Source organism: Erigeron canadensis, chromosome 3, assembly GCF_010389155.1.
Source record: "Erigeron canadensis isolate Cc75 chromosome 3, C_canadensis_v1, whole genome shotgun sequence".
NCBI lineage: Eukaryota > Viridiplantae > Streptophyta > Magnoliopsida > Asterales > Asteraceae > Erigeron > Erigeron canadensis.
Genome location: NC_057763.1, coordinates 26,351,309 through 26,377,884, shown reverse-complemented (window position 1 = coordinate 26,377,884; position 26,576 = coordinate 26,351,309). Strand labels below are relative to the sequence as shown.

General features: G+C 35.0%; 3 protein-coding genes, 1 non-coding gene and 1 pseudogene across 4 annotated transcripts; 3 read left to right on the top strand and 2 right to left on the bottom strand.

Annotated features, from left to right (window-relative positions):
* Nucleotides 1–229: 229 nt before the first annotated feature.
* On the bottom strand, nucleotides 230–11,435 carry LOC122591777 (annotated as a pseudogene).
* On the top strand, nucleotides 9,269–9,341 carry TRNAR-ACG. Its single transcript has one exon. It is a non-coding gene; the product is annotated as a tRNA-Arg (tRNA).
* A 2,933-nt stretch (nucleotides 11,436–14,368) lies between the features above and the next one.
* On the top strand, nucleotides 14,369–17,231 carry LOC122594184 (pentatricopeptide repeat-containing protein At1g10270). Its single transcript, XM_043766653.1, has one exon. The coding sequence runs from the start codon at nucleotides 14,458–14,460 to the stop codon at nucleotides 16,933–16,935; it is 2,478 nt and encodes an 825-aa protein (XP_043622588.1). The 5' UTR covers nucleotides 14,369–14,457; the 3' UTR covers nucleotides 16,936–17,231.
* A 1,842-nt stretch (nucleotides 17,232–19,073) lies between these two features.
* Nucleotides 19,074–21,371, bottom strand: LOC122592817 (glycosyltransferase BC10-like). The gene is made up of 2 exons (XM_043765131.1): nucleotides 20,508–21,371; nucleotides 19,074–19,918 (listed from the first exon to the last, which is right to left on the bottom strand). The coding sequence occupies exons 1-2, from the start codon at nucleotides 21,072–21,074 to the stop codon at nucleotides 19,277–19,279; spliced, it is 1,209 nt and encodes a 402-aa protein (XP_043621066.1). The 5' UTR covers nucleotides 21,075–21,371; the 3' UTR covers nucleotides 19,074–19,276.
* A 2,042-nt stretch (nucleotides 21,372–23,413) lies between these two features.
* LOC122591776 lies at nucleotides 23,414–23,893 on the top strand. The gene has a single exon (XM_043764018.1). It carries the CDS (start codon nucleotides 23,414–23,416, stop codon nucleotides 23,891–23,893), a length of 480 nt encoding a protein of 159 aa, XP_043619953.1.
* Nucleotides 23,894–26,576: the final 2,683 nt, after the last annotated feature.

Below are 26,576 nucleotides of genomic sequence, written 5' to 3'. Positions count from 1 at the left end.
TTCTAAATCTTAAAATGAACGGAGTAAAGAGACGATCACCGATCTACAAATGAGCTTTTGTGTAATGTGATTCAAAATTTACTTTGTAAATGGTTACTTAAAAAGAGCTTTTGTGTAATGTGATTCAAAATTTACTTTGTAAATGGTTACTTAAAAAAACTCACTTATACCAACAGAAAGTAACAAGAATGCTGTTGAACGAGCGATTCAGATGATCGAGGCAAAAATCTAATAGAAAAATCTATATCATAGATGGGTTATAAGCCTAATAGAAACAGGAGACATTTACCATATATATATATATACATAATCAAATACAAAATTAGAAAAATGATGGAAACCAAGAAATACATATGAGCCATCCATATTCTACATCTATATCTAGTTTCTCTGCCCTTCTTTCCCTTTCCAATCTTCTTTTAGCAACAACGACCATCCGCTGCTGCCACCACTACCACCACCACTGTCATCGCCGCCGGCCACCACCATCATTTCCAAGGGCCAAACTTTCTCGAAAATCTCCAACACATACTCCTTAAGTACGGGGTCTACACCAACACCATACCTAATCATTTGCTGTAACAACTTCAAACTCGTGTCATAATTATCCACCCCACAAAGAGCCCTGATCACAATTTCATAAGTAGCAGCATCCGGTTTCAGGTCTCTTTCAGCCATCTTAGTCAATATTGGTTCACACTCAGCTATCTTCCCATTCTCAATCAGCTCAGCAAACCATTTATTTGCATAATCAGGAATCACTCTCAAACCTGCGTCCACCATCTTAGTAAACTTGTCCATAGCCTCATCAACTCTTCCCAGCTTAAAATAGCCATCGATCAAAGTCTTGTGGGTATTAACTTCGGGTGACAACGACTTACCACACAACTCCACATACATCTTCTCAGCATCATCCACCATATCAAGCTCACAATACCTAACAATCATATTATTAAACCCTGCAGTATCCATAGCAAAAGGCTTCGACTTGGGAGCCGTACCCGCCTTTTTGAACACACCATAAGCCTCTGCTGCCCTCCCCTCCCTAAAACACTCGTTGATCATCAAATTAAAAGTATCAGAATTCACCGCTTGTACAACAGGCGGTGTGTGCCTATCCAACATACTTTTAAACAATGCTTGAGCCACGGCTTTCCTACCCAATTTAAGCAAAACCTCCAAAAGCACGTACATTACAAGTAGCAAGAACCATCTTAAACTCTTTATCTAACAACGACCTATAATTCTCCATTGCTTCTTTCACCTTCCCTTTACTAAAAAACCATTCCATAAACGTCGCGTGCACCGCCCCGTCATAAACCACACACCTCCATTTCAACTCATCAAAAAACTCGTTGGCCTTTTCCAAATTATCCAAATTCAAAAACCCGAGTATCACATTATTAAAAACAAGTGAATCCTGAAAGATTATGAAAAATTATCACAATTTTACCAGAAATTGAATTATTATTATTATTTGTTATTAGTATTATTACAACCAAATTGAAGATATATTTGAACAAAAGAACTAACCAAACAGATTATGATTAGTAAACAAATATGATCAAAATATTGTATATCAAAATGATATACAATACGTATATAGAATATATATCTATCGAATGAGAGAAAAAATCTCCAGAATGTGTGTGTGAAAGTATAAGTCGTTAACCCTAATCTCTCTCATCGTCTTCTATATATAGCAGGCTATAATTCCTTCTTCTACCTCCATCTCTTGCTTTAGACATAATCTACCCTCAACTTTATCTTTTCATAATTGCAGAACTAGACCTTCTGCTTTCCAACTTGTCATAACCTGCACAAATACTAATCATGCAATAAGACTCATGTTTAAGAATAAATTGGTATTTTAACATCCCCCTCAGATTTATTCTTAAACATATCTATCATTCCCAGTTTTTCACATAAGAAATTATGTTGATTTATGCCTAAACTCTTTGTAAAGATATCAGCTACATTTAATTCAGACTGTATCTTAATAGTATTCAAAAAACCTACATAAATTTTTTCTCTCACAAAATGTAAATCAATTTCAAAATGCTTAGTCTTTTCATGAAACACTGGGTTTGCTGCTATTTGTTTAGCAGCCTTACTGTCACAATGCACATCAACAGGATTAGAACAATTAATACCAAGATCAAGTAACAAATGTTTAAGCCATATAATCTCACAAGTTACTGCTGCCAATGCCCTATATTCAGCTTCTGCTGAGGACTTGGCAACAGCAGATTGTTTTTTAATTTTCCATGATACAAGAGTATTGCCAAAATAAACATAAAAACCTGTAATAGATTTTCTTGAAGTAACACATCTAGCCCAATCTGAATCCATAAAAGCAGTAAGTAAAGTGTTATTACCTTTCTGTATGTGCAAACCTTTACCTAGTGCCTTTTTTAGATATCTAAGAATCCTTAGGCCAAGATCAAAATGTTCTTGTAAAGGAGCATGCATAAACTGAGAAAGACATTGTACTGAATAACTAATATCTGGTCTGGTTAGTGTCAAATAAATTCGTTTCCCAATCAACTTTTGATAAACAGTAATATTATCAAGCATCTTTCCATCTTTAGTAAAAGGTTTCACAGTTTTATTCATTTCAAGTGGAGTATGCATTGGTTTACAACCAAGCATACCAAAATCATTTAATAGTTCTAAACAATTCTTTCTTTGAGAAAGACACATACCATTGTTGGTTTCTAAAACTTCAATACCTAAAAAGTACTTCAATTTGCCAAGATCCTTAATTTTAAATTTGGAACTTAAGAATAATTTTACTTGATCAATTTCCTTAACACAATTACCTGTGACAACAATATCATCCACATAAACCAAAAGTGCAACAAAATTATCACCATTCTTTCTAGTAAACAAAGAAGAATCTGACTTACTTTGAATAAATCCACATTCAAGTAAAGCACTAGACAATTTAGAGTTCCATTGTCTAGGTGCTTGCTTAAGCCCATACAAAGACTTATTTAACTTGCATACCAAAGTACTATTACCATTTGAATATCCTTGTGGAATATCCATATAAACATCTTCACACAAATCACCATATAAGAAGGCATTGTTCACATCTAATTGATACAATGGCCAATTATTATTCACAGCAACAGTTAACAAACATCTCACAGTTACCATTTTAACTACAGGTGAAAAAGTCTCATCAAAATCTATACCTGCCCTTTAATTAAAACCTTTGACAACTAATCTTGCCTTATACCTCTCTATTTCTCCATTAGCCTTATATTTAATCTTAAAAATCCATTTACATCCTATTGGTTCTCTATCATGAGGTAAATTAGTTAAAGTCCAAGTATTATTTCTATTTAAAGCTTTCATTTCTTCATTCATAGCATTTACCCAATTTGGATCTTTGACAGCTTCAAAAAATGTTTTTGGTTCAAACACTTTTATTTAGACTTGTAGCAAAACAAAATAAGTCAGGTTTAAGATGTACATAATTAACAACTTTATTAAGAGGATATTTAATTTTTCCATCTAATTCATAATCTACAAGTCTTTTAGAAAGAGTAATATGCCTGGTTGATCTTCTTAGACCATCATTATTAGTATCAGAAGTACCCTCAGAATTTATATTATCATTTATATCTCTAACAAACGTTGCAGCCTCTTCTGTTCTGGTAGCCACATTTGGACTGCCACTAGATGTAGTATCTGTGGGAGAAACATTTGGACTGCCAGTACCAGAAAGGTTACCTTCATTTGTAGAGAAATGTCTCTTTCCTCCTTCATCATCATTGGGATTTTGATACATGGCATTATCCTCATTATCAAACAAATTAAAAAAATCTGGTTGATTTAAACCAATTACATTTTTATCACAATTATCAAAAATCATTTTAAAAGGAAAAATATTCTCATAAAACTTAACATCTCTTGAAAAAATAATAGTTTTTCTTTCAAGACTATAAAGTTTATATCCTTTTTTAGCATTTGCATAACCAATAAACACACATTTCTCAGATTTTGAACTAAACTTATCATCATTATTTAAAATAGTTGCAAAACTTAAACACCCAAAAACTTTTAAATGTTTTAAAGAAGGTTCAAACTGAAATAATTTTTCATAAGGAGTTAAGCCATGTAACACAGAAGAAGGAGTTCTATTTATAAGATAAGTAGTAGTTAGAATACATTCACTCCACATAGATAAAGGAATTCTCCCCTGAAACATAAGAGACCTAGTAACATTAAGAAGATGTCTATGTTTCCTTTCAGCAATACCATTTTGTTGAGGGGTATAAACCATAGAAGTCTGATGAAGTATTCCCTCATTAGTGAACAAAGAATGTGTTTTAGAATTAACAAATTCACTTCCATTATCACTTCTAATAACTTTAATCTTTGAATTAAACTGAGTTTTAACAAGTTGAATGAAATGATATAGATTATCAAAAACTTCAGTTTTGGTTTTCATAAGATAAGTCCAAACAGCTCTAGTATAATCATCTACAATGGTTAAAAAATATTTAAAACCTTCCTTACTTGGAACCCTATAAGGTCCCCAGACATCCAAGTGGACAAGATCACCAAAAAACTTTGATTTGTGTTCACTAAGAGGAAAAGGATTTCTGGTTTGTTTTGCTTTATGACAAATATTACATGGACCCAATGATTTATCAGTAAACAGATTATATTTTTTGTGAAAAATAGATAAAGCTTGATCAGCAGGATGTCCAAGTCTCGTATGCCATAACAATTTAGACTTAAAAGGAGAACTAACAGAATTGCATACCACATTAGAGCACATAGGCATGTCATCATATACATACAAACCACCCTGCTCATTACCAGTCCCCAATAACCTCTTTTGAATCAAATCCTGTAAATAACACTTACTTTCATCAAACCCAACGAACACTTTATTATCCCTAGCAATTTTATGAACATACATTAAATTTACATAATAATCTGGAACCACAAGTACATCAAAAAGAATAAGTCCATTTTTAAGATGCATATTGCCAAGTTGTTTTACTAATGCACTAGTACCATTAGGATGTCTAATTCTTAAATTTAAATCAGAAATATCAACCACATTTGTTAGATATTTAGCAGAGTATGTCATGTGCTGATTTGCACCAGAATCAATAATCCATTGAATAATTGATTTCAAAACATAAGTGTTAAAATTAAACCAAGAATTATTCCAAGGTAACTACCTGCCATATTAACTTGAGGACCAGAAGATGAAGAAGGAGAAGATTTGATTTCCAGTAAACTTAACAACTGATTAATTTGATCTTGTGACAAAGAAGGAGAATTAGTAGAACCAGATGAAACATTGGCAATCACATTAGAGGAAGAAACATGAGAATTGTTACTATTAAACCTGTTATTAAAGTTTCCCAATGATCTTTTATTACCAAGTTGAAAACATCTGTCCACAGTATATCCAGGTTTATTACAATGAGTTCAATGAAAATTAGGATTTGGAGGTCTAAAAACTCTTTGATTATTATCAAAAGTCCTTCTAGACTCAAAATTATTATCAAAAGTCTTTTTAGTATCAAAATTCTGAGTAGAAGGTCTATTTTTATTGAAATTTGATTTTGCCACAAAGGCATTAGCTGATGGTTTGTCAGTTATCCCCCCCTATATGACTCTTCTCTTGAAATAATAGCAAATGCAGTTTTGACAGAAGGTAAAGGATCTAGTCAAAATATTAGATCTAACTGACATATAAACATTATCCAAACCCATCAAGAACTGCATTAATCTTATAAGATCATTATGACTCTTAATTTCAGCAGAAGCAGAACAAGTACAAGCAGGCAGAGTAATCATAGCATCATATTGTTTCCATAAAGATGTAAGTTTATGATAATATTCTGACAAAGAAGAACCACTTTGAGTTAAAGAGTTGATTTTATGATGAAGATTAAAAATCACAGAACTATCAATTTTATCATAAGTATCTTTTAATTCTTGCCACACAGTACATGCATTTTTAGAAAAAATTTGACCTACATAAAGTTCTTGAGACACACAACCTAAAATCCAATTCAGTACCAGAGCATTACATCTATCCCATTGATTTGCAAGAACAGGGTTATCAAAAGATTTAATCACAGTACCAGTTATAAATCCGATTTTGTTTTTAGTTTGCAAAGCTAATTCCATAACACAAGACCAAACTTTATAGTTATCAGTACCAAGCAACTTAAAACCAATCAAAGGAGTACTTAAAGTGTCACTAGCATGCAAATACAAAGGATCACTAAAATCCAGTTTACTTATTTTAGTTTCAGGTTCATCAAAAAAATCAGAATGTTCCAAATGTAAATCTTCATTATTATTGTTATTGTTATTATTTTGATTATTATTATTATTATTGTTATTATTATTATCATTAATAGCCTCCATCTTTTAAACAAGTAAAATCACACAAACAAGAGAATACTTAAGAATTAAAAAACAATACACAAAAAATAAGCAAATACTCAAACACTACAATAGCAAGTATAACACAAACAAACTAAGCACACAAGCAATAAGAATCAACAAATACTTTTTTTGTCAAAAAAAAAAAATTCAGAAAAATATATCTTATTCTCACAAGAATGTCAGTGACAAGATTCCTAACCTCTCAAATGAAGGCAGGTCAAGTATTAACAAACTTGTTTTTATGAAAAAAGATAAAGAATAAAAAAGTTGATATATAGATATATATAAAATTTTAGTTGAAAAGAGAAATATAAGCAGATTAAAAAAACAGGTAAATATGTGAAAAAGGAACAAGAATACAATACAGTGCGAATGCCGATGGTAAAGGAACCCTAATTATCCTCTTAATTCACTTAGTTAAGTTAAGTAATCAGGATCTGAAAGAATCAAATCTAGAAACCCTAATTTTTCCTTGATTCACTTAGTCAAAGAAAAAATCAGGCAAAATACTCGTAATAGCAGCGGAAGAATATAGAAGAAGATTTCCAGAAGAAAGCCGATTGTAATCGTACAAAATCCTCAAAAATTAGAATCTAGGGTTTCTGAATGAAATACGCCCTAGATATAATATGATCTGAAGAATAAACCGAATCAACAGCCAACAATCACCGAACCTGGCTCTGATACCATGAAAGATTATGAAAAATTATCACAATTTTACCAGAAATTGAATTATTATTATTATTTGTTTTTAATATTATTACAACCAAATTGAAGATATATTTGAACAAAAGAACTAATCAAACAGATTATGATTAGTAAACAAATATGATCAAAATATTGTATATCAAAATGATATACAATACATATACAGAATATATATCTATCGAATGAGAGAAAAAATCTCCAGAAAGTGTGTGTGAAAGTATATGTCGTTAACCCTAATCTCTCTCACCGTCTTCTATATATAGCAGGCTTATAATTCCTTCTTCTACCTCCATCTCTTGCTTTAGACATAATCTACCCTCAACTTTATCTTTTCATAATTGCAAAATTAGACCTTCTGCTTTCCAACTTGTCATAACCTGCACAAATACTAATCATGCAATAAGACTCATGTTTAAGAATAAATTGGTATTTTAACAAATCCGCCCCTTGCCCATCACCCACCATTTTCCATAACAACGCGACGGCCTCATCAATCCGTCCAGCGTCAACTAACCTTTTAGTCAATCGTATATGTATTAGTATTGACATAGTTCTGTATACGTGTTATTAATTTTTTGATTGATTATTTATGTTGAACAGAATGATTTGATTCATGCATGGGGGATTGATTATCAGCTCGGCTTTTGTGCTCAGGTAAATCATCGTTCACTTTTAAGACTCATTTTCTATAATCTACATTTTATTGCTATCGGTTAAGATTAGGACCATATTTTTATAGGGTGACCGACAGCAAAAGGTTGGTGTGGTTGATGCTGAATACGTAGTTCATCTGGCTGTCCCTTCTCTTGGTGGTTCTAACCATGTAAGTATAGTACACACATTTTATGAATAATTAAACTTTGCATTGCTCTTGGACTAATACTTTGGGTTTCTTTGGGTTTGTCTCTCTACTCCCTCTCTCTACCCTCTGCTCTCTCCTTCCCCAAAGGCTCTTTTTTCTGGATCCTTAGATCGGAGACTGAGCGTTTTTGAGATCGAGATCAGGGTTTTTGAGATTGAGAGTTTGAGATCGAGATTATCCCCTTCGGGTTAAAGGTCCCACTCTGGTGGATCTAACCATATTTTTTTATCATTCTTAATTGGGCCGTAGGTCCCTTCCACCTTGGTGGATCTGGAAGCAGCATTTCTACCTTTGAGTAGAGGTAAAGTCTGTCTACATCATACCTCCCCCGTACCCCGGCTTTGCCGGGATTGGGTACCGTTGCCGTTGCCGTTGCCGTTTCTTTGCTCTTGGACTAGAATATTTTCATGTGTTTGCCATTATAAACTTTTTTTTTTTTCTCTCTCAAGATCCTTAACATCTTTCTTGTTTTTCATGTAGGCAAGCAATGTGTCACCCAGATCATGTAAATGTAATAAATTCAACAGATACAGACGACCTTGTAAATTTGGTATTGGTCTTAAACCCAATTTCTGTTTTCTATCTGCTGCAGTTGTTATCCCACTAATAATTTTATGTTTATCGTTTGCAGTCAAATATTAATACTTCGCATCCAGATGATGCTAGACTCGAGGTATGTCTACATGTTGGGTTTTTGAAACTCCGGCTACTAAAAGAAGTACATGGACGGATAGTTGTAAGTTGTGAGTGTGTTCTTCTTTAGTGTATCTCATGTTAGTTACTTGTTTTTCCGAAAAGGATGAACAACGGCCACTTGGCCACGATAGATAAATGGTAGTACATATGTTTCTAACAAATGGTTGAAGACTTCGATGTAAATGACGACAGTTGTCTCGATGACAAGTCTCGAATGCCATATTTATGAATGACTATGTGGAATTTGTATGTATTCTTTAAAACACTATCGGCAATAGTTTTGTGTCAACGGTACATGATTTGTAGTTGCAATTTGTAATTTTCTTCTTTAATAGTCAACTTGTTTCGAAATAAGCATAATTATTGTATATAAAAAAAGGTGTAGCAAACTAGCAAATGGATTGATTGATAAAAAAATAATTTGTTTGATAAGATTATACTGTAGTATCTGATAATATATATGCAAAAAAGTAATTCTAAAGTGGACAAAAGATGAAATTAATAACCATATAGTTAAAATAAAAACAATACTGAGATAAATTTTTACCTGACAGAGATTGTAACAAAAGCGACTCTGTGGCCCAATGGATAAGGCGCTGGTCTACGAAACCAGAGATTCTGGGTTCGATCCCCAGCAGAGTCGTTTTTTTAATAATTCTACCCAAACCTTTTCTTTTGATCAATGAGTCCCTCCTCCTATAGTCCTATGCTTCCTGAAGGACTAAATCAGTAAGCTGACGTATCAAGTTTTTCTTTTTCGTGAGTGAATTCGATCATACCCATTATGCTGGGAAAAAAAGCTGTCAGAACACAACACCGAACCATTTTTACCAGAGATTGTCACACTAATATTTAGTACCCCTGAGGAAGAATGACATATGCTTAGTCGCCTATTCTCAGCATGGTTAATTTTGATTGGATGTAATGGCGGAGTCTTGAGATTAAGTAACTGAATAAGGCATCCAGTTGGAGACCTACAACACCATTCTGTTTGGTACACAGAAGTGGAAGTTTGAAAATGCGGCTTGGGAGACCAAAAAAGTCTCGAGAAATCATCCCAGTGGTAAGGAGTTGGTTGTTGGAAAGGTATTTGTACCAACTTAGGACGTTTCCAATGGGAAGAAGGATAGCATGGCCAGTGCGGTGAAAGATATTTCAATCTGGCATGGCATAAGAGCTAGCAATGAACACATCAATTTGAGATGATCGATATCCTTAGAAATAGTGAAAATGAAGCAGAGATAGTTTTAGGCAATACTGTGATGATTCCATTAATCATGCAAAAAAGTACAACACATACTAAAATGTTAAAGCCACTACCATAAACTTGAGGAAAACATGGAAGTGAAAAAGGAAAGGTGCCCTTCTAGTTGATACTCTTAAGTTGATTTCGGCGAAATGGCATGGTTTCTGATACCTTGGATTAGCCGTGTGACATTCTGGTAAGATGGTCCACCATCTTTGAGTGCCCTTCATGCTATCTTACTGAGCTCTTTAGCTCTCTTTCTTCTGTCTTCACCTTCACTCCCTTGTTCCATTCCTATCACTATAGCCTTGGTAATGTCCTCACTCGTCATTGCCATTTTCGGTTTCTTCACTTCTTCAATACTAACTTCGATTCTCAATACATTTACGACAAACTTCTCATTGTAGAACTGTTCTTAATTGATACTGAGGCCATGTTATCATGGGGACAATTCCTTCATGCTATCTTAGGACAAAATCGGCTCACACTCAACAATCTTCCCATTCTCAATCAGCTCAGCAAACCAATTATTTGCATAATCAGGAATCTCTCTTAAACCTGCGTCCACCATCTTAGTAAACTTGTCCATAGCCTCATCAACTCTTCCCAGCTGAAAATAGGCATCGATCAAAGTCTTGTGGGTATTAACATCAGGTGACAACGACTTAGCACACAACTCCACATACATCTTCTCAGCATCATCCACCATATCAATCTCACAATACCTAACAATCATATTATTAAAACCCGCAGTATCCATAGCAAAAGGCTTCGACTTGGCAGCCGTACCCGCCTTCTTAAACACACCATAAGCCTCTGTCGCCCTCCCCTCCTTAAAACACTCGTTGACCATTAAATTAAAAGTATCAGAATTGACCGCTTGTACGTACAACAGGCGGTGTGTGCCTATCCAACATACTCTCAAACAACGCTTGAGCCTCGGCTTTCCTACCCCATTTAAGCAAAACCTCCAAAAGCACGTACATTACAAGTAGCTGGAACCATCTTAAACTCTTTATCTAACAACGACCTATAATTCTCCATCGCTTCTTTCACCCTCCCTTTACTAAAAAAACATTCCATAAACGTCACGTGCACCGCCCCGTCATAAACCACACACCTCCTTTTCAACTCATCAAAAACCTCGTTGGCCTTTTCCAAATTATCCAACTTCAAAAACCCGAGTATCACATTATTAAAAACAAGTGACTGGACACGGTTGTGGAGACTAATGCGGGGGCCCACCAGGGCAGATGTTCTATCGGGTTGGTTTGGATCGCTGCGAGGTCGAGGAGTGTTTGGGTTGCGTTGGAGTGCGTTAAGTGGAGGTTCCATTCGGCGGTTAGGGATGAATGTGGTGGTTCTTGGTGTTTGATGGAGTTCTGAGATTGTCGCGGTGGTGGTGGTGATGGTGGATGGTGCATGGTGTTGGGAGAATGTAGAGGTGGTGGTGGTGAGACGGCGACGGAGGAGGAAACGAGAGAGAGACATGGAGGTGCACGGTGGTGGCGGTGGTGGTGGAAATGAGGGAGAGGGTTTATCTAAGGGGGTTTATGATTTTTCATACGGTGGAAACGGAGGAAAGAACTCTAGTACTCTACAATTAGTTGGCTTAAACCCTTTCAAAATGTTAAGTAGTAATCTACAACATAAATAAATATTTTATTGCACAGTGACATGTATGGTCGTAGATAACCAAAATTTGTTATAAACTTTTCACTGTTGAATCGCGACACAAAATTTTCAGCGAAATTCACCTTTAAAAACAAAACTCGTCTTTCAAAATCGGTATACAATATAAGAAAACTATCATTTTCACTTACTAATTCTGCGGAACATTCAGACGTCAAGCTATCAAGATAACTTTATCGTATAATGATAAAGCGTACCCGTACCTTAAATAATGAGATTTTAACCATTGAATGTTACAATGAGAGGAAAAAACCCAAATTTTATCGATCACTAAAAATTAAACTTTGAGTAAAACAAAAAATGCTTTTGATTAGTTGGGCGACCATGATTGACATCATTATCGTATCATATGTATTACTATGATGTATATAAGTCTTAAATAGATGTACTGTCTATTTTACTTGTTTTGTGAGTAAATTAATTTTAAAGTATAATTCATTTTCTGAAATTATAATGAGAACATTTGAATTTTTGTGGCTACTAATATACGTTAGTTGTATTAAAATTATAGCAATAAAGTGTGAATTAACATAAAATGATACGAACGAACCGAACGAACACGAACGGGACCTTGTTCATGTTCGTTTGTTTAACTTAACGAACGGTTCACGAACAGGATTAACGAACAAAATGACTTGTTCATGTTCGTTCATTTATGTTCATGAACGACTATTCACGAACACAAACGAACGAACACTAATGAATGAATACAAACGAACGAAATATTTATAAAGTAAGTATTTTTATTTTAACTTTTTTCTTAAATAGTTAGGTATTAATAATATATATTTTATAAAGCACATATTTATATCTGTAAATGAACATAACGAACAAATGTTCACGAACATAAACAAACTATTGTTTATGAACATAAACGAACAAACGTTCACGAACAGATTATCGAATGTTCACGAACGTAAATGAATGAACGAGAGCTTTGTTCATGTTCGTTCATTTAACCAAACGAACGAACACGAACGAACTTCCCGGCGAACGGTTCATAAACTGTTCGTGAACTATTCAGTTCGTTTACAGCTCTAGGTATTTGAGGTATTAGTACATTAATTACATGTTTTTTCAATTTTTTTAGTCACTTCATAACTAGTCTAGGTCATGAAATGGTATTTTAATGTTGAAATCATTCGTTTTTATCGATTCGTTTAACTAAAATGTTCATATATACATTCTATAAATATGTATAAATTGAATGGGGCTAATAATTGAGTTTTTTATACACTCTTTTTGTTTTCTACTACTTGGTATTTTTTTTCCGAAGTATTACACCTTTTACCACATACATTACAAGGTTTTTTTTTTTTTTTCCATGAACAGTGAATTAACTGACAGGCAGCTGTCTGCTTAAGTTTTTTTTTTCTTTTCAATTTTAGTGTTTAAGTTAACGTGTTGTGTAGATATTATTTTAACTTTTTAAGTTTTTTATTTTTCCCTTTATTTAGGGCGGTAATATTTTAATTTTTCACACTTTAACCATTAAATCCTTTTAAGACTTTTGTTTTTACCATTAAAGTTTGGGGTTAACTAGTATGCTTCTAGCAGCATTCCACCATGATTTTCAAGAGGGGGGGGGGGGGGGGGGGGAAGCATATTGGTCTTTCCTTTAAAGTTTTATATTTAACAATTATGTTATACCATTAAAGTCGATTTTAATTTTCACAATTAAAGTTTTTAGCTTCTTATATTTATTTTCAAATAACATCGCAAGTTTATATTTCGCCATCAAAGTTTTATGTTTTAAGATTAACGGTGTATTGTTCAACGATGTGTTTTTTTGTTTAATGGTAACGGTTGACATATTAGAATTAATTATTCGTATTCAAGTCTATATTCCGTTGTTATCCCCTTCCAACTAGGGGTGTTAATCGGTTCGGTTTTCGGTTATTCGGTCTATTTGGTTCGGGTTTTTCGGTTTTTTTTTATTTTTGTTTTTCAAAACCAAAACTGAACCAAAACCTAATTCAAAATTGAAAAGCCAAACCGAAAACCAAATTATAATTCGGTTCGGTTTCTGTTTAAAACCAAAAAAACCAAATATGAACAAACAAATTCACAATTTTGGTCTAAGTTGTTTTTAACCAAAAGGTTCATAATTTTTCACTAAAGTAGTAATTTTAGACTTCAAACACGAAATGGATAAATAAGTAACATAATCATCACAAAAAAAACTAGTCTTGGAAAGTACTGAAACAAATAAATTTTTGGTTATCATCATGATTAAAAACTTTTAATCTTCAATTTGCAAGTTCTTTATTGTTTTTTCTATCTAATCGTTCCAAATAATTAAAAAAGATAAATATAATAAACAAATAAAACATCTAACGTAAGAAGTGCATTAGTATTAATCCATATAAATAAGACAAATATTAAATATTTTTTGAAATACATGATAATGATAAAAGTTATGTGGTTTTTCGGTTTAACCAATTTCGTCATCGTATACCCATAATCAAACCAAAAACCAAATATACAATTCGGTTTCGGTTATAAACCAAACCAAAAACCAAATTCAAATTCGGTTTAGGTTTTCTTGGTTTTTTAAACGGTTCGGTTCACGGTTTAACCGGGTAAAACCAAACCACGAACACCCCTACTTCCAACGGCCAAGCTCTATTTGTTTTATACTATTTTTTTTGGAAGTATTACACCTTTTACTACATTAAACATAATATCGTATGGGTGACATTTCTCATTTTCAATAATTTTTATGTATTTTGTTTTGAAAGGGTTTAAGCCAAGTGAAAGTAGGGTTCTTTCTTCCATTTCCAGTTTCCTCCGTATCATCAAAATATCATAAACCACCGCCATGTCTGTCTCTCGCTTTCTCCTCCGTCCTCTCCGCCGTCTCACCACCATCACCACAATCTCCCACCACCACCAACTACCACCAACCGCCCCCACTTTCATCCCCATCCGCCCCTTTTCCTTTTCCTCCTTCGAAGAAGCCGCCGCCGAACGCCGCCGCCGCAAACGCCGTCTCAGAATCGAACCCCCACTTCACGCGCTCCAACGCGACCCCAACGCCCCTCGCCCTCGCCGCGATCCAAACCAACCCGACACAACATCTGCACTGGTGGGCCCCCGTCTTAGTCTCCACAACCGTGTCCAGTCGTTAATCCGTGCCCACGATCTCGATAGCGCCTCAGTGGTGGCGCGTCAGTCTGTGTTTTCATCCACGCGCCCTACTGTCTTCACCTGCAATGCCATTATCGGATCAATGTACCGCGCGAAAAGGTTTTCTGATGCCATTGCTTTGTTTATGTATTTTTTTAAGCAGTCGAATATTGTCCCGAATGTAGTTAGTTATAATTTCTTGATTATTAGTTATTGTGAAAATGGGGAGGTTGATAAAGGGTTGGAAGTGTATCAACATATTAAGGAAAATGCCCCTTTTAGTCCTTCCGCGGTTACGTTTAGACATTTGACTAAAGGGTTAGTTGACGCTGGACGGATTGATGAGGCCGTCACGTTGTTATGGAAAATGGTGGGTGATGGGCACGGGGCGGATTCACTTGTTTTTAATAACGTGATACTCGGGTTTTTGAATTTGGATAATTTGGAAAAGGCCAACGAGTTTTTTGATGAGTTGAAAGGGAGGTGTTTGGTTTATGATGGGGTTGTGAATGCAACTTTTATGGAGTGGTTTTTTAATAAAGGGAGAGTGAAGGAAGCGATGGAGAATTATAGGTCATTGTTAGATAAAGAGTTCAAGATGGTTCCAGCTACTTGTAATGTGCTTTTGGAGGTTTTGCTTAAATGGGGTAGGAAAGCCGAGGCTCAAGCTTTGTTTGAGAGTATGTTGGATAGGCACACACCGCCTGTTGTACAAGCGGTGAATTCTGATACTTTTAATTTGATGGTAAACGAGTGTTTTAAGGAGGGGAGGGCGACAGAGGCTTATGGTGTGTTTAAGAAGGCAGGTACGGCTGCCAAGTCGAAGCCTTTTGCTATGGATACTGCGGGTTTTAATAATATGATTGTTAGGTATTGTGAGGTTGATATGGTAGATGATGCTGAGAAGATGTATGTGGAGCTGTGTGGTAAGTCGTTGTCACCTGATGTTAATACGTACAAGACTTTGATTGATGCTTATTTCAAGTTAGGGAGAGTTGATGAGGCTATGGAAAAGTATACTAAGATGGTGGACGCAGGTTTAAGAGTGATTCCTGATTATGCAAATAAATGGTTTTCTGAGCTGATTGAGAATGGGAAGATTGTTGAGTGTGAACCGATTTTGACTAAGATGGCTGAAAGAGATCCTAAACCGGATGCTACCACTTATGATATTGTGATCAGGGCTTTTTGTGGTGTGGATAATTATGACACGAGTTTGAATTTGTTAGAGCAAATGATTAGGTATGGTGTTGGTGTAGGCCCTGTTCTCAAAGAGTATGTGTTGGAGGTTTTTGAAAAAGTAGGGCGCAAAGAAGAGGTTGACCAAATTCTGAGTGCGAGATGGTCGGGTTATGCTTCCAACATGTCATCCAATGGAATTGCACAACAGCAGCATAATGGTGGAAACCTGAATGGGTACAGACAACAGACTGATAGTGCATCTCATGGGAACGTGAATGGGTATGGACAGAGGCAACAGTATGGACACGAGCAGCAAAATAACACTAGAAATGATTATGCTAGTAGACAGCATTACAACGGTAGAAATACACAGCATTACAATACAACAGGAAGTTATAATGCAGATGGACAGCAGCCCAATATGGGAAGCTACAATGAATCTGGGCAGCAGTACAATACGAGAAGTTACAATGCAAATGGGCAGCAGTACAATACAGGAAGTTATAATGCAAATGGGCACCAGTATAATACCGGAAGTTATAATGCAAACGCACAGCAGCCTATGGGAGGCTACAATACGGGAACTTATAATGCAAATGGGCAGCAATACAATTTGGGAAGTTATAGTGCAAATGGACAGCAGTATAATTCAGGAAGCTATAATGCAAATGCACCACAATATAATACCGGAAGTTATTATGCAAACGGACAGCAATGTAATTCGGGAAGCTTTAGTGGTACTGGACAGCAGTACAATTCCGGAATCTATAATGGAAATGTACAGCAATACAACGGAAACTGGAACGGAAATGGTAATGCACAGCAGTGCAACAATGGAAGCTATAATGGGAACCTACAGCAATACAACAATGGAGGTCATAACGGGAAAGTGGAACCACAAGAAAATTGGCAGCAGAATGGCAGTGAGCAGCAAGTAAATAAAGAGGAAGGACGAGAGCTGCCTGAAGCTGGTTCTGTAGCTGTTTAGGTACTGCATTGCAGCTATTGACTATATTTTAAAGTTATCTTTTTTAACAGCAATTTATAAAGTATTTATTAGGAAAGAGCTGCAAGATTATATTTGCTGATAAATACATGTCTCTTCTGCTGATTGTCACCATCTGCAAGTATGAGGCATAGTTTTTTTGAAACAATTTCATGGTATGTCTAACATTACGATCTGGAGCCTACATGTATCTTTCTTTCGTTAGACAATATTGAGGGTATAATGATTATTTATTATGAAGAAATCAATATGTTATATGAAATAAAACATGTCGTGAAGATGCTACGCCTCATTGCCTTTTATGGTAACATGTTTTGCAATCATTGGAGCGTTATTATCAGTGTTTGATTTTCCCAGATGTTTTTTCATAAGTTGCTTTTATAGTTCCATTTATGTTTATCTCTGATGCCATCAAAGTTGCACCTTTTATTATTGAGTTCGCCAGATGATGATGTTATGATTTTAGTATAGATAGCAATTGTGATCCCTTTGCTTATAAAGAAGGTTAAGACGCAACAGACCTTAGGGCTTAGACCCTAATGAAAGAAACGATTTGATCAAAGGCTACTTGCAGACCTGACCTTATTCTTGTAAATGCTTTATTACTTGTTCACTGCTATATTCACATCTCAAGAAACTAGTATAACTCCATGGATTAAAAATTGGACTATTATAGGGAGACAGGGAGTTGATTTGCATAAAACAAATTTATTTACAGATATAACTTTCATACAGTCAACGAACAAGACTTTTGGTTACTCTCTTATAGGGCGACATTTGAGCTTTGTTCATGTTTTCTTGAGGTTATGAGAAGGTTGACTTTCATATGATATTTCTTATCTCTCTGGTTGGTACATCTTTGAGAGGAAGTGATTCCTTTCTGCAAACTTCAATAAGTTAGAACTCGCCATGAGAAAAGTGTTTCGTTTAGGTAACGTCCCAGGGCAAATGATATTTATTTACACAGTTACAGCCTTTAGTTTGTCACAATTACACGGTGCATTAATTTGTTAATTTTACGCTCTTCACCATTGGTGACTTCTATGTGCTGGCAGGTGTAGTCTGTAGTGTCCCCGGCTTTCTTAAGTTTTGTAGTTGGTAGAAATTGTAAAGTTACAGGACAACTTTATAAACTGTAGCTTTTCTGGTGGTGCTAGTTCTCGCCTTCGACTTGCCCACTTTAACTGCTTAGAAGCCACATGCTAATGAATAACATGTATTACATGTCATAGCTACTCTTCATGTCACAGAGAGGTATTCTTTTTTTTTATCAATGTCTGCCAAATATGTTACAGACAACACATAACCTTGAATTGACAGGTCTACCTACAGTGGAGTCAAAATTGCACCTTCAGTTGTTGCTTACCTGTTTGAATCTGTAAAAGTTGTTGCTTAACTGTTTGAATTCGTAAAAAAAATTTTTACGTGATTACTTGTGTTGCTTAGGGTCGTTTGAGTTTGCTGCAGCTTATCAAAGAGTCTGGTTATTCAAAATATGTATTGTTCCTGTTGTAGATTATACGCCTAATTGCAGCTTTGTATTTTAACTTTACAATGATGATTTGACGTTCATAAGCTTTCTTTGGGATCTATCAACATACTTGCGAATGGTTCATAAACATAAGAGATCAAATAATATCTCAAGGATTTATTCCACGATATGATACTTGGTACCTTACAAACAACAAAAGGTTGACGATGAGAATCTATGCCTTTGTTTGGAACCTTTTTTGGCATTTGTTTTTGACAGCAACTTATGCCAACATTCTTAAGGATCGAGTGGAGGCGACAATCACCATCTCTAAAAGGATTGATTCCGTTTTTTTTTCTTTCAGTTCCAAATGGAAAAATGGGTGTCATTTATAACTCTAATATCGGACACGTGTCAAATAGTTATAAAAGGGTAAGATGGACCAAAGTACACATTTGATAATAGGTAGTGATAATTGATAAACATACAAACTTTTTATTTTACAACAATATTTACATCATACAATTATACAGTGTATGATGCAAGCATCGTTGCATACGAATAAAAAGGATTTAAGTTTATCAACTGATTGTTTAAAATTAATTATGACTTAGCTTTGTAACGGATCATCATTTGATTCAGAAACCCATTAATCATATAAATATTCTCTTACAAAAAAAATAAAAGTTCTTTACATAGCTACAACCTCTGGGAAAAACAACACTGCCAAAACTATGTAATCAATATTCCTAAGCATTTTAAGTCACCAGTATACTTCCAACCAAGTTACAACAGAATACACAAAACTAATGACAAAGCCCTACCAAAAATGATCTCCATGCACCCATATGTTCAATATTCAAGTACTTTCGAGGCAAGTCCAAGTAAAGGTTCCAATGCACTTGGTCTAAATTTCCTAGCAAATAAGTAGCAAATAGGTGTTGTTCCCTTGTTATACAAGCAGGCTGTCCCATTATTCCTAAGAGATTGCATAAAACTTTCAGTGATATTTTCTTCACCAAAACTGGCTGGATGTGGACCCCCTACTGACCAATCGACATAAGTTACCGTTCTATCAGCATTAAGCGATCCATGAAACATGTGCACAAATGTCGGCATATAATGTTCATCAGGATAACAACCACCAGTGCAATACCTTTTAAACAGATTGTAGTATTTTAAATCTGCTATCACTTTGATGGCTAGTTTCCGGTTCATTTCAAACCATTGAGACCCTTTCCTCCAATCTCGAAGCCTTATGTCAGGTTTCATATTACGGCTGTATCGGCCTCGGCCATATCGAGACGGGTCATCGTAAGAATCTATAAAGCTGTAGATTGATTTAGTCAGATACTTGTAGATAGTAGGGAAATTGTAAATTGGAATGCAGCTTTCTGATAGTAGAACAAAACGCTCATTAGAGAAATCAAGCAAGGCGTTCCCTAAGAGTCGCCTTTCTGCATCAACTAGAGACACAGTTCCCCATTTGACGGCCTAGAAACACAAAGTAAAAAGATAAAATATTCAGCACAATAACATTAAAGTAAGGTGCATCCAACATGCCAGTAACTACAATGAAAACATAACATCCAATATACACTCCAATTACTATTAAAGTTGCAAACATTATCATTAAAGTTCCAATATATGCCTAACAAACCCATGTGAACCTATTCATAAAGATCCAAGTTTGCCTATAAATACAATGTTAATACAGCTTCCACTTTTAGTATCATTTCATATATGAGCTCAAAATCAACTCAACCAGATTTTATCTCCTTCAACGGATATTAATTTTCAGATTAAAAGCAAATCAATGGATACAGTTCTACTCCATTCATCGTATTTCAAGCCACTACAGGGTCGGAAACCTGGCATATCCACCTAAAGCATCATTATGAATCTTAACAAAATTATGCAGCTACCTAAAGAAACGCAATCAAAGGCATTTAACATAAATAACTATTGGTGGGAATAGGACTACTCATAAGTCATTCATAAACAGCATAATTTAAAAGTTAAGACATTCATAAACAGCAATGCAATAAAAAAAAACAAGCTCAAATCAGCTAAATCATCATACCTGACTAGGAATCTGTCGCTTGTAGAAAACCGAAGAATTTGAAATACCAAGCTCAAACTCAGGATTAGTATGAACATAAATAGAATATTTCCTCACATCCTGACCCTTAAAAAACCTCTCCCACAATGGCAAAAACGGAAGCTCTCCCCTCGTCAAAAACATAAACGCTATCTTAGGCATTCTATCAAACGGATACTTTACACTCTCCGGAACCAACGAACCTCTCCAAAATAGCTCCTCATCACTCATCCCATGACTCAAATTCTTAGGAAACCGAAAACTTTCAAAACTCAAACAATCCTCTCTTACACAACTAGCCATAACATTAGTATTACAATTTCGACCATCATCCGAACTCCTAACACTACTCGGGTATATCGAATTAGTATTATCCAGGGTCTTACTTGGATTCAAACTATAAGGTTGTGAAGTAAAATATCTATCTACATGTGAACTTGAAATCAAACCAATCACCATCCCAATTACAAAAACTATCAGAAAACACAAAAGCCTAAATAACCCACCTGAAAAATCTTTAAATTCATAATTTTCATTTTTACCCCTCATTTTAATCCTTCACTTTTTCACCTATAAATTCTACATTGTAGCAGAGCAAGTTGTAACGTCTGATCACAACATCTTGATTAGTGGCAAATTTCTAATTTAACTGAACTTAAGAGGCCTTAAAAAAAACAGCTAGGGTTTAATGAGTGAAATAATTGAAGATTAATAAATAACAGAAATGAATCAAGATTCATATAATAATCAAACCAAGATTTAAATTTTGAAAGCAACCCATGTTTGTATTTCAAGAGATGTAAAAAACCCACAAATTAAAATATCCAAAATTGTGTAATTTATGGGGTTTTTTTTCCCCAAAGAGAGAAATAAGGATCGGAAAATGGAAATAAATTTAAATTTGAGTTTTTAAATAAAATTGTTTTGGAGGAAATGATGATTGGGTCGTAAATGTATTGGAGCGATGGTTAAGGCGGCCATCTTGTGTTTAGACACGGTATTATCGAGGATGGTGAAATGCTTTGTAGGGAAATTCTTAACAAATATCTCTATAAATTTATAATTTTTTTAATGAAATTTAAAAGTTATTATTATATTGATTATTAATTTTAATAAAATTATTTGTCTAAATTTTAAGTTTCAACATTTATTTTCTCAAAATACCCCTACTATCAATTTTATATTTACCTAAAACAACTATATTACTCTTTTTCTCTTCTCAAATCTCAACCAATCATTTTTTTCTCTCTTCTCCAAAATCATTTATTCCTTCAATTCATTCAAATCTTTTATCTCAAAAATCGTACATCGATAAATTAAAAAATGGATTAATCACGGGAAGACCAACGTACTTTCTCATTTGTACACGGTTGCCCATTATACTTTTTTATTGATGAGGTTTACCCATATACTTTTCTTTTTTGTACACGGTTGACCAATATTACCGACTATCACAGGTAAACCGGTCAACTTTAGGTCAACCGTGTACAAAAAAAGTATGTGGGTAAACCTTATCAATAAAAAAGTATAATGGGCAACCGTGTACAAATGGGAAAGTACGTCGGTCTTCTCGTGATTAATCCAATTTTAATCAACGTTCGTAAATATATATTTTTTAATCAACACAACTATATATTATATTGTCAATTGTTTCCTTACATTCTATCTTCATAATTATGTCCATATTATAACTATACTCTTACACACAACTCAACATCGTTCTAATATAGATCATTTTTAAACCACACGTTAAAAATGAAAATAATATAATTCATCTCGGACATACAACACACGGGTCTTAAGACCTCGTTACAAAGAAAAAACAAGTTTTGAGGTCGGGCACCAACATTCATTATTATTGGGATGCAATGATATGCAACATCTACAACGTCAAAATGTTCAAAGTTTTTATATTTTTGGTTTCGTATGAAATATTTAGTTGTTATTCCTTTTTTAGTAAGAAAGATTCGCATGTATTAAGTATGCGGGATCATCCATAAGATATTTTTTTAGCCATACATCATTCCTTATTTTTTTTTTGATTAATCACGAAAAGATCAACGTACTTTTTCATTTGTACACGGTTGCCCATCATACTTTTTATTGATGAGGTTTACCCACATACTTTTTTTTTTGTACACGGTTGACCCAAAGTTGACCGGTTTACCTGTGATAGTCGATAATATTGGTTAACCGTGTACAAAAAGAAAAGTATGTGTGTAAACCTCATCAATAAAAAAAGTATAATGGGCAACCGTGTACAAATGAGAAAGTACGTTGGTCTTCCCGTGACTAATCCCATTAAAAAATTATATGGGTGTTCTTAAAATTTCATGTTCTTTAACTAGAGATGTCATTCGATATTACTTTCGACAAATTTTTAAATCTGAAAGTGGACTACGTAGGGCTAAGGGCGGAGCCCGTCAGGTAAATCACCCAATCACCGCCACCGCCACCGCCGTCATTACATCACCACCCCCATCACCGCCGCAACGCGCAGGTACTTGCTCTCGTAACTTTAAAAAGACATTTATGAACTTGAAAACTCAATTAAGGGCATTCATTATCAGGTCGTTGGCAACGCTGAGTGCTCGCGGTAGTGAGGCATCCGACCACTCACTTGCACACCGCCGCCAACGCAGGACGACCCACGCGTGACTGAATTTGAGAGTAGTCCGACCACATCGCTTGAACAATGAGTGTTTACGTTTTCGAGGCTTTTTTTGACCGTTCAACGGCTAATTCTTTTTTTATTTTTTTTATTTTTCAGTTTATATATATATATATCAATACACATCTTCTTCCATACACACAAACAACACATATTCAAACACACACAAACAACACACTTTTTTTTTCAAAAAATTACAAATCTTATCAAAACAGTAATGGAAAAACGAACTGGTTCTATCACTTTGCTAGATGAACCGTTCGAGTGGTCAAATGATAGTAGTCTAGAGGTGTTTGCAGCCGCGATCGAGGAGGACGAAGCTGAAAGTTCCCGGTCAAGGCGCAAAGTCGTCAACCGTGACCGTTGGGCCGCTTCACAAAGGTTGCATCGCAACTACTTTTGTGAGGAACCCAAACATGATGGTGATTTTTTTGAAGATAGGTACTGCATGCCTAAACACTTGTTTTTAAAAATCGTTCGAGATCTTGAGGCAAGATACTCCTATTTCCTGGAGTCATACGATGCTCGTCTGAAAAAAAGTTTCACACCTATTCAAAAGTGTAAATCTGCAATTAGGCAACTCGCAACCGCTGATATACCAGATGAGTACGACGGGTACTTAGAGATGGCACAACGAACATCACTTGAATGCCTACAAATGTTTTGTGACGCTATTGTTCAGACGTATGAAACATAGTTTCTGCGTAGACCTACAACCCATGATATACTACGGTTGTATGAAGTGCACGAAGAGAGACATCACATCCCCAGGATGATCGGCAGTCTAGATTGTACACACTTGGCTTGGAAAATGTGTCCAAACGAGTTCATGGGTCAATATAAACGAGGTTATCATCATGAACAACCCACTATTATGATGGATGCGACAACGTCTCAAGATCTGTGGATATGGCACGCATTATTTGGCTCTCCCGGTTCGCTAAACGACATCAACGTTCTGCAACAATCTCCCTTGTTTCTCCAAGAGCGTATGGGCACTGCGCCTAACTGCCCATTCACTATAAATGGGCATAGGTACAAACGTGTCTACTATCTAGTCGATGGCATATATCTTGTGTGGTCTACATTTGTTAAGGCGTTGAACGGGTTTTCGGTGTTCTGAAGCAAAAATGGGGTATCCTTGCTCGACCATTTCGTCAACGTTCGATCAACACAATTAGGAATTTGGTGTATGCGTGTGTGATAATGCACAACATGATTATCAAATATAGCGGTCGTCCGATTAGCCCAGTTCATATAGAAGATCCCGTAGTCCAGCCAAGTAGTTACCGGGATGCCTTATCGGAGATTCAAAACGAGGAGACACACTTCGGTCCCCGAAATGATCTGACAGAGCATATTGCTGCTCAAAACTTAGAACGCCTTCAGCCGACCCAGCACGACCTTGACATTGAGGAGGAGAACTAGTATTTGGTTTATGTTTTTTTCGTATTTGTTTTATGTGTTTTAGTATTATTAATGTAATGTTTTTAGTAATATTATGTAATGTTTTTTATTAATGGAATTTTAGTTTTAAAAATAAAAATAAATTGTAGTGAGTGGTGGCAATACCATCAAAAATTGAGTGAGTGATGGGTTTGAGGTGACATAATGTGATTGGTTGAAACTGAGTGGTGCGTGAGAGGTGATTCATTGGGTCGCCAACACCCTCAGCACAAAATGCTAGTGATTTACTTGCTAGATTATCAGGTGACAATAATAAATATTATGAAGTTCAAAACATTAAAAAAAATTATGACGGATACTATTTAAATTAAACTCGGTTGATGACTAAATATGAGGATAATTTAATAATTTTAAATCAGTCATTTGAAAGAAAAAAAACATTGCAAACGACAACTTTTTTATAACTTTTTGTTGCATATGAAAAGGCATCACCACAATTTTCAAATGCAATGAAGAAAACTATCTATATAAGGTGGGGGAGCGCCCCGCCACCCCTCCCTCCCCTCCCTGATTTTGCTTCTCCTCCCCTCCCCTCCCCTAATGCTAGGATTGCCTCACCACTCCTCCCCTCCCCTTCCCTTTATTCATTTTTGTGGTTTTTGATTGTTTAGATTGAAAGAAAAAAAAAAGAAAAGAGAAAGAAAGAAAGGAAGAACACGGCTGAAGTAGAAAGAAAGAAATAAAGAAAGAAAAGGAAGAAAAAAAGAGAAAGTCGTTGGGGGTGGGACCCTTTTTTTTATAAGTCTGTAACGTTCGAATCTATAGGCACAAGAACCGGCACAGCGCTCCCCATTTCCCTCCCCACCCTACCGGTACCGAGGGGTCGGCGCGGTGTGCCAACCGGTACCAGTCCGGTACCTATTCCGTCCCCTAGGCGCTCCGTGTAGCCTAAGGAAGAGAGAATATGTTAAGGTTTATGTGGTTATCCTTTGATTTTGACAAATCATTATTTTGCATATGTGTCAAATTCTTATTTTTTTCCATTTAGTTTTGATATTATTATATTCCAATTCATCCAATCCTTTTTATTTTTAAATCCTAATCACTATAAGTTAGCAATAAACAAATGGTCAAACAATATAATTGTCATGAATTGTTACTTTCTTTTTTATTTTTTTTTCTTTATGTATTTAGATTATATTGATTTTACTTTACAATTATTTGTATTATTTTTATTTTAGTTCTTCTTAATCCTTATTATTACTACAAATGGTTTTCATAAAACTAGAGTGGTGCCCGCGCGTTGCAGCGACGACGGTCTATAATGCTTTAGACACCGTAACGGTTTATAACGTTCGGTTTACTTTATGAGATGCGTCAATGCAAGATCTAACCGTATATATCATTCTAAAAATAAGTCGCATATTAGGTGCAAAAAATAATGAAGTGCAAACACTAAGCATGAAAAATAGTCACTTACAATTGTAGGAGAGGAAACCAAGACAATTAAAAAAAAATAGTCAAAGATTAAAATTTAATACGAATATACAAAGGACATAATTGGTTCGTAATTTTGTGAGTTATAAAAAGGTAATTATTGTTTAAACATTTTGTAATATAATTTATGACAATTAAGATGTTTTTTCTTATCCGTATCAATACTTTTAGCAATAATTAGAGTTAGTGAGGATTTTATAACAATAGGGGTTTTAGGTAATTGTGGGGTTTCTTTTATTAAGGGTAATTTTGGAATTTAGAGATAAGGTGTGTGGAGCTAGTTTAAATGGAGAGGGTATATTAGGTAATTCAAAAGTAAAGAGAGGAGTGGGTAGTTTGTTTATATAGGTAGTATAGAAAAGTTCCAACCCATGTTCTTTATGGGTCGTAGCTGATAATTTATTAAAACCATTTAAATTATGATGTAAATCAATTTTGAAATTAGTTTTTTATAAACTTCGATTTATATACGCAGC

Bases quoted from the DNA above. Each gene is read 5' to 3' on its own strand.
- LOC122591776 (XM_043764018.1), top strand. From the start codon at position 23,414: ATGGAAAAACGAACTGGTTCTATCACTTTGCTAGATGAACCGTTCGAG.
- LOC122594184 (XM_043766653.1), top strand. From the start codon at position 14,458: ATGTCTGTCTCTCGCTTTCTCCTCCGTCCTCTCCGCCGTCTCACCACC.
- LOC122592817 (XM_043765131.1), bottom strand. From the start codon at position 21,074: ATGAGGGGTAAAAATGAAAATTATGAATTTAAAGATTTTTCAGGTGGG. The intron at 19,919-20,507 runs GTATGATGATTT...TTGTGTTTCTAG, and splicing joins AGCGACAGATTCCTAGTCAG to GCCGTCAAATGGGGAACTGT.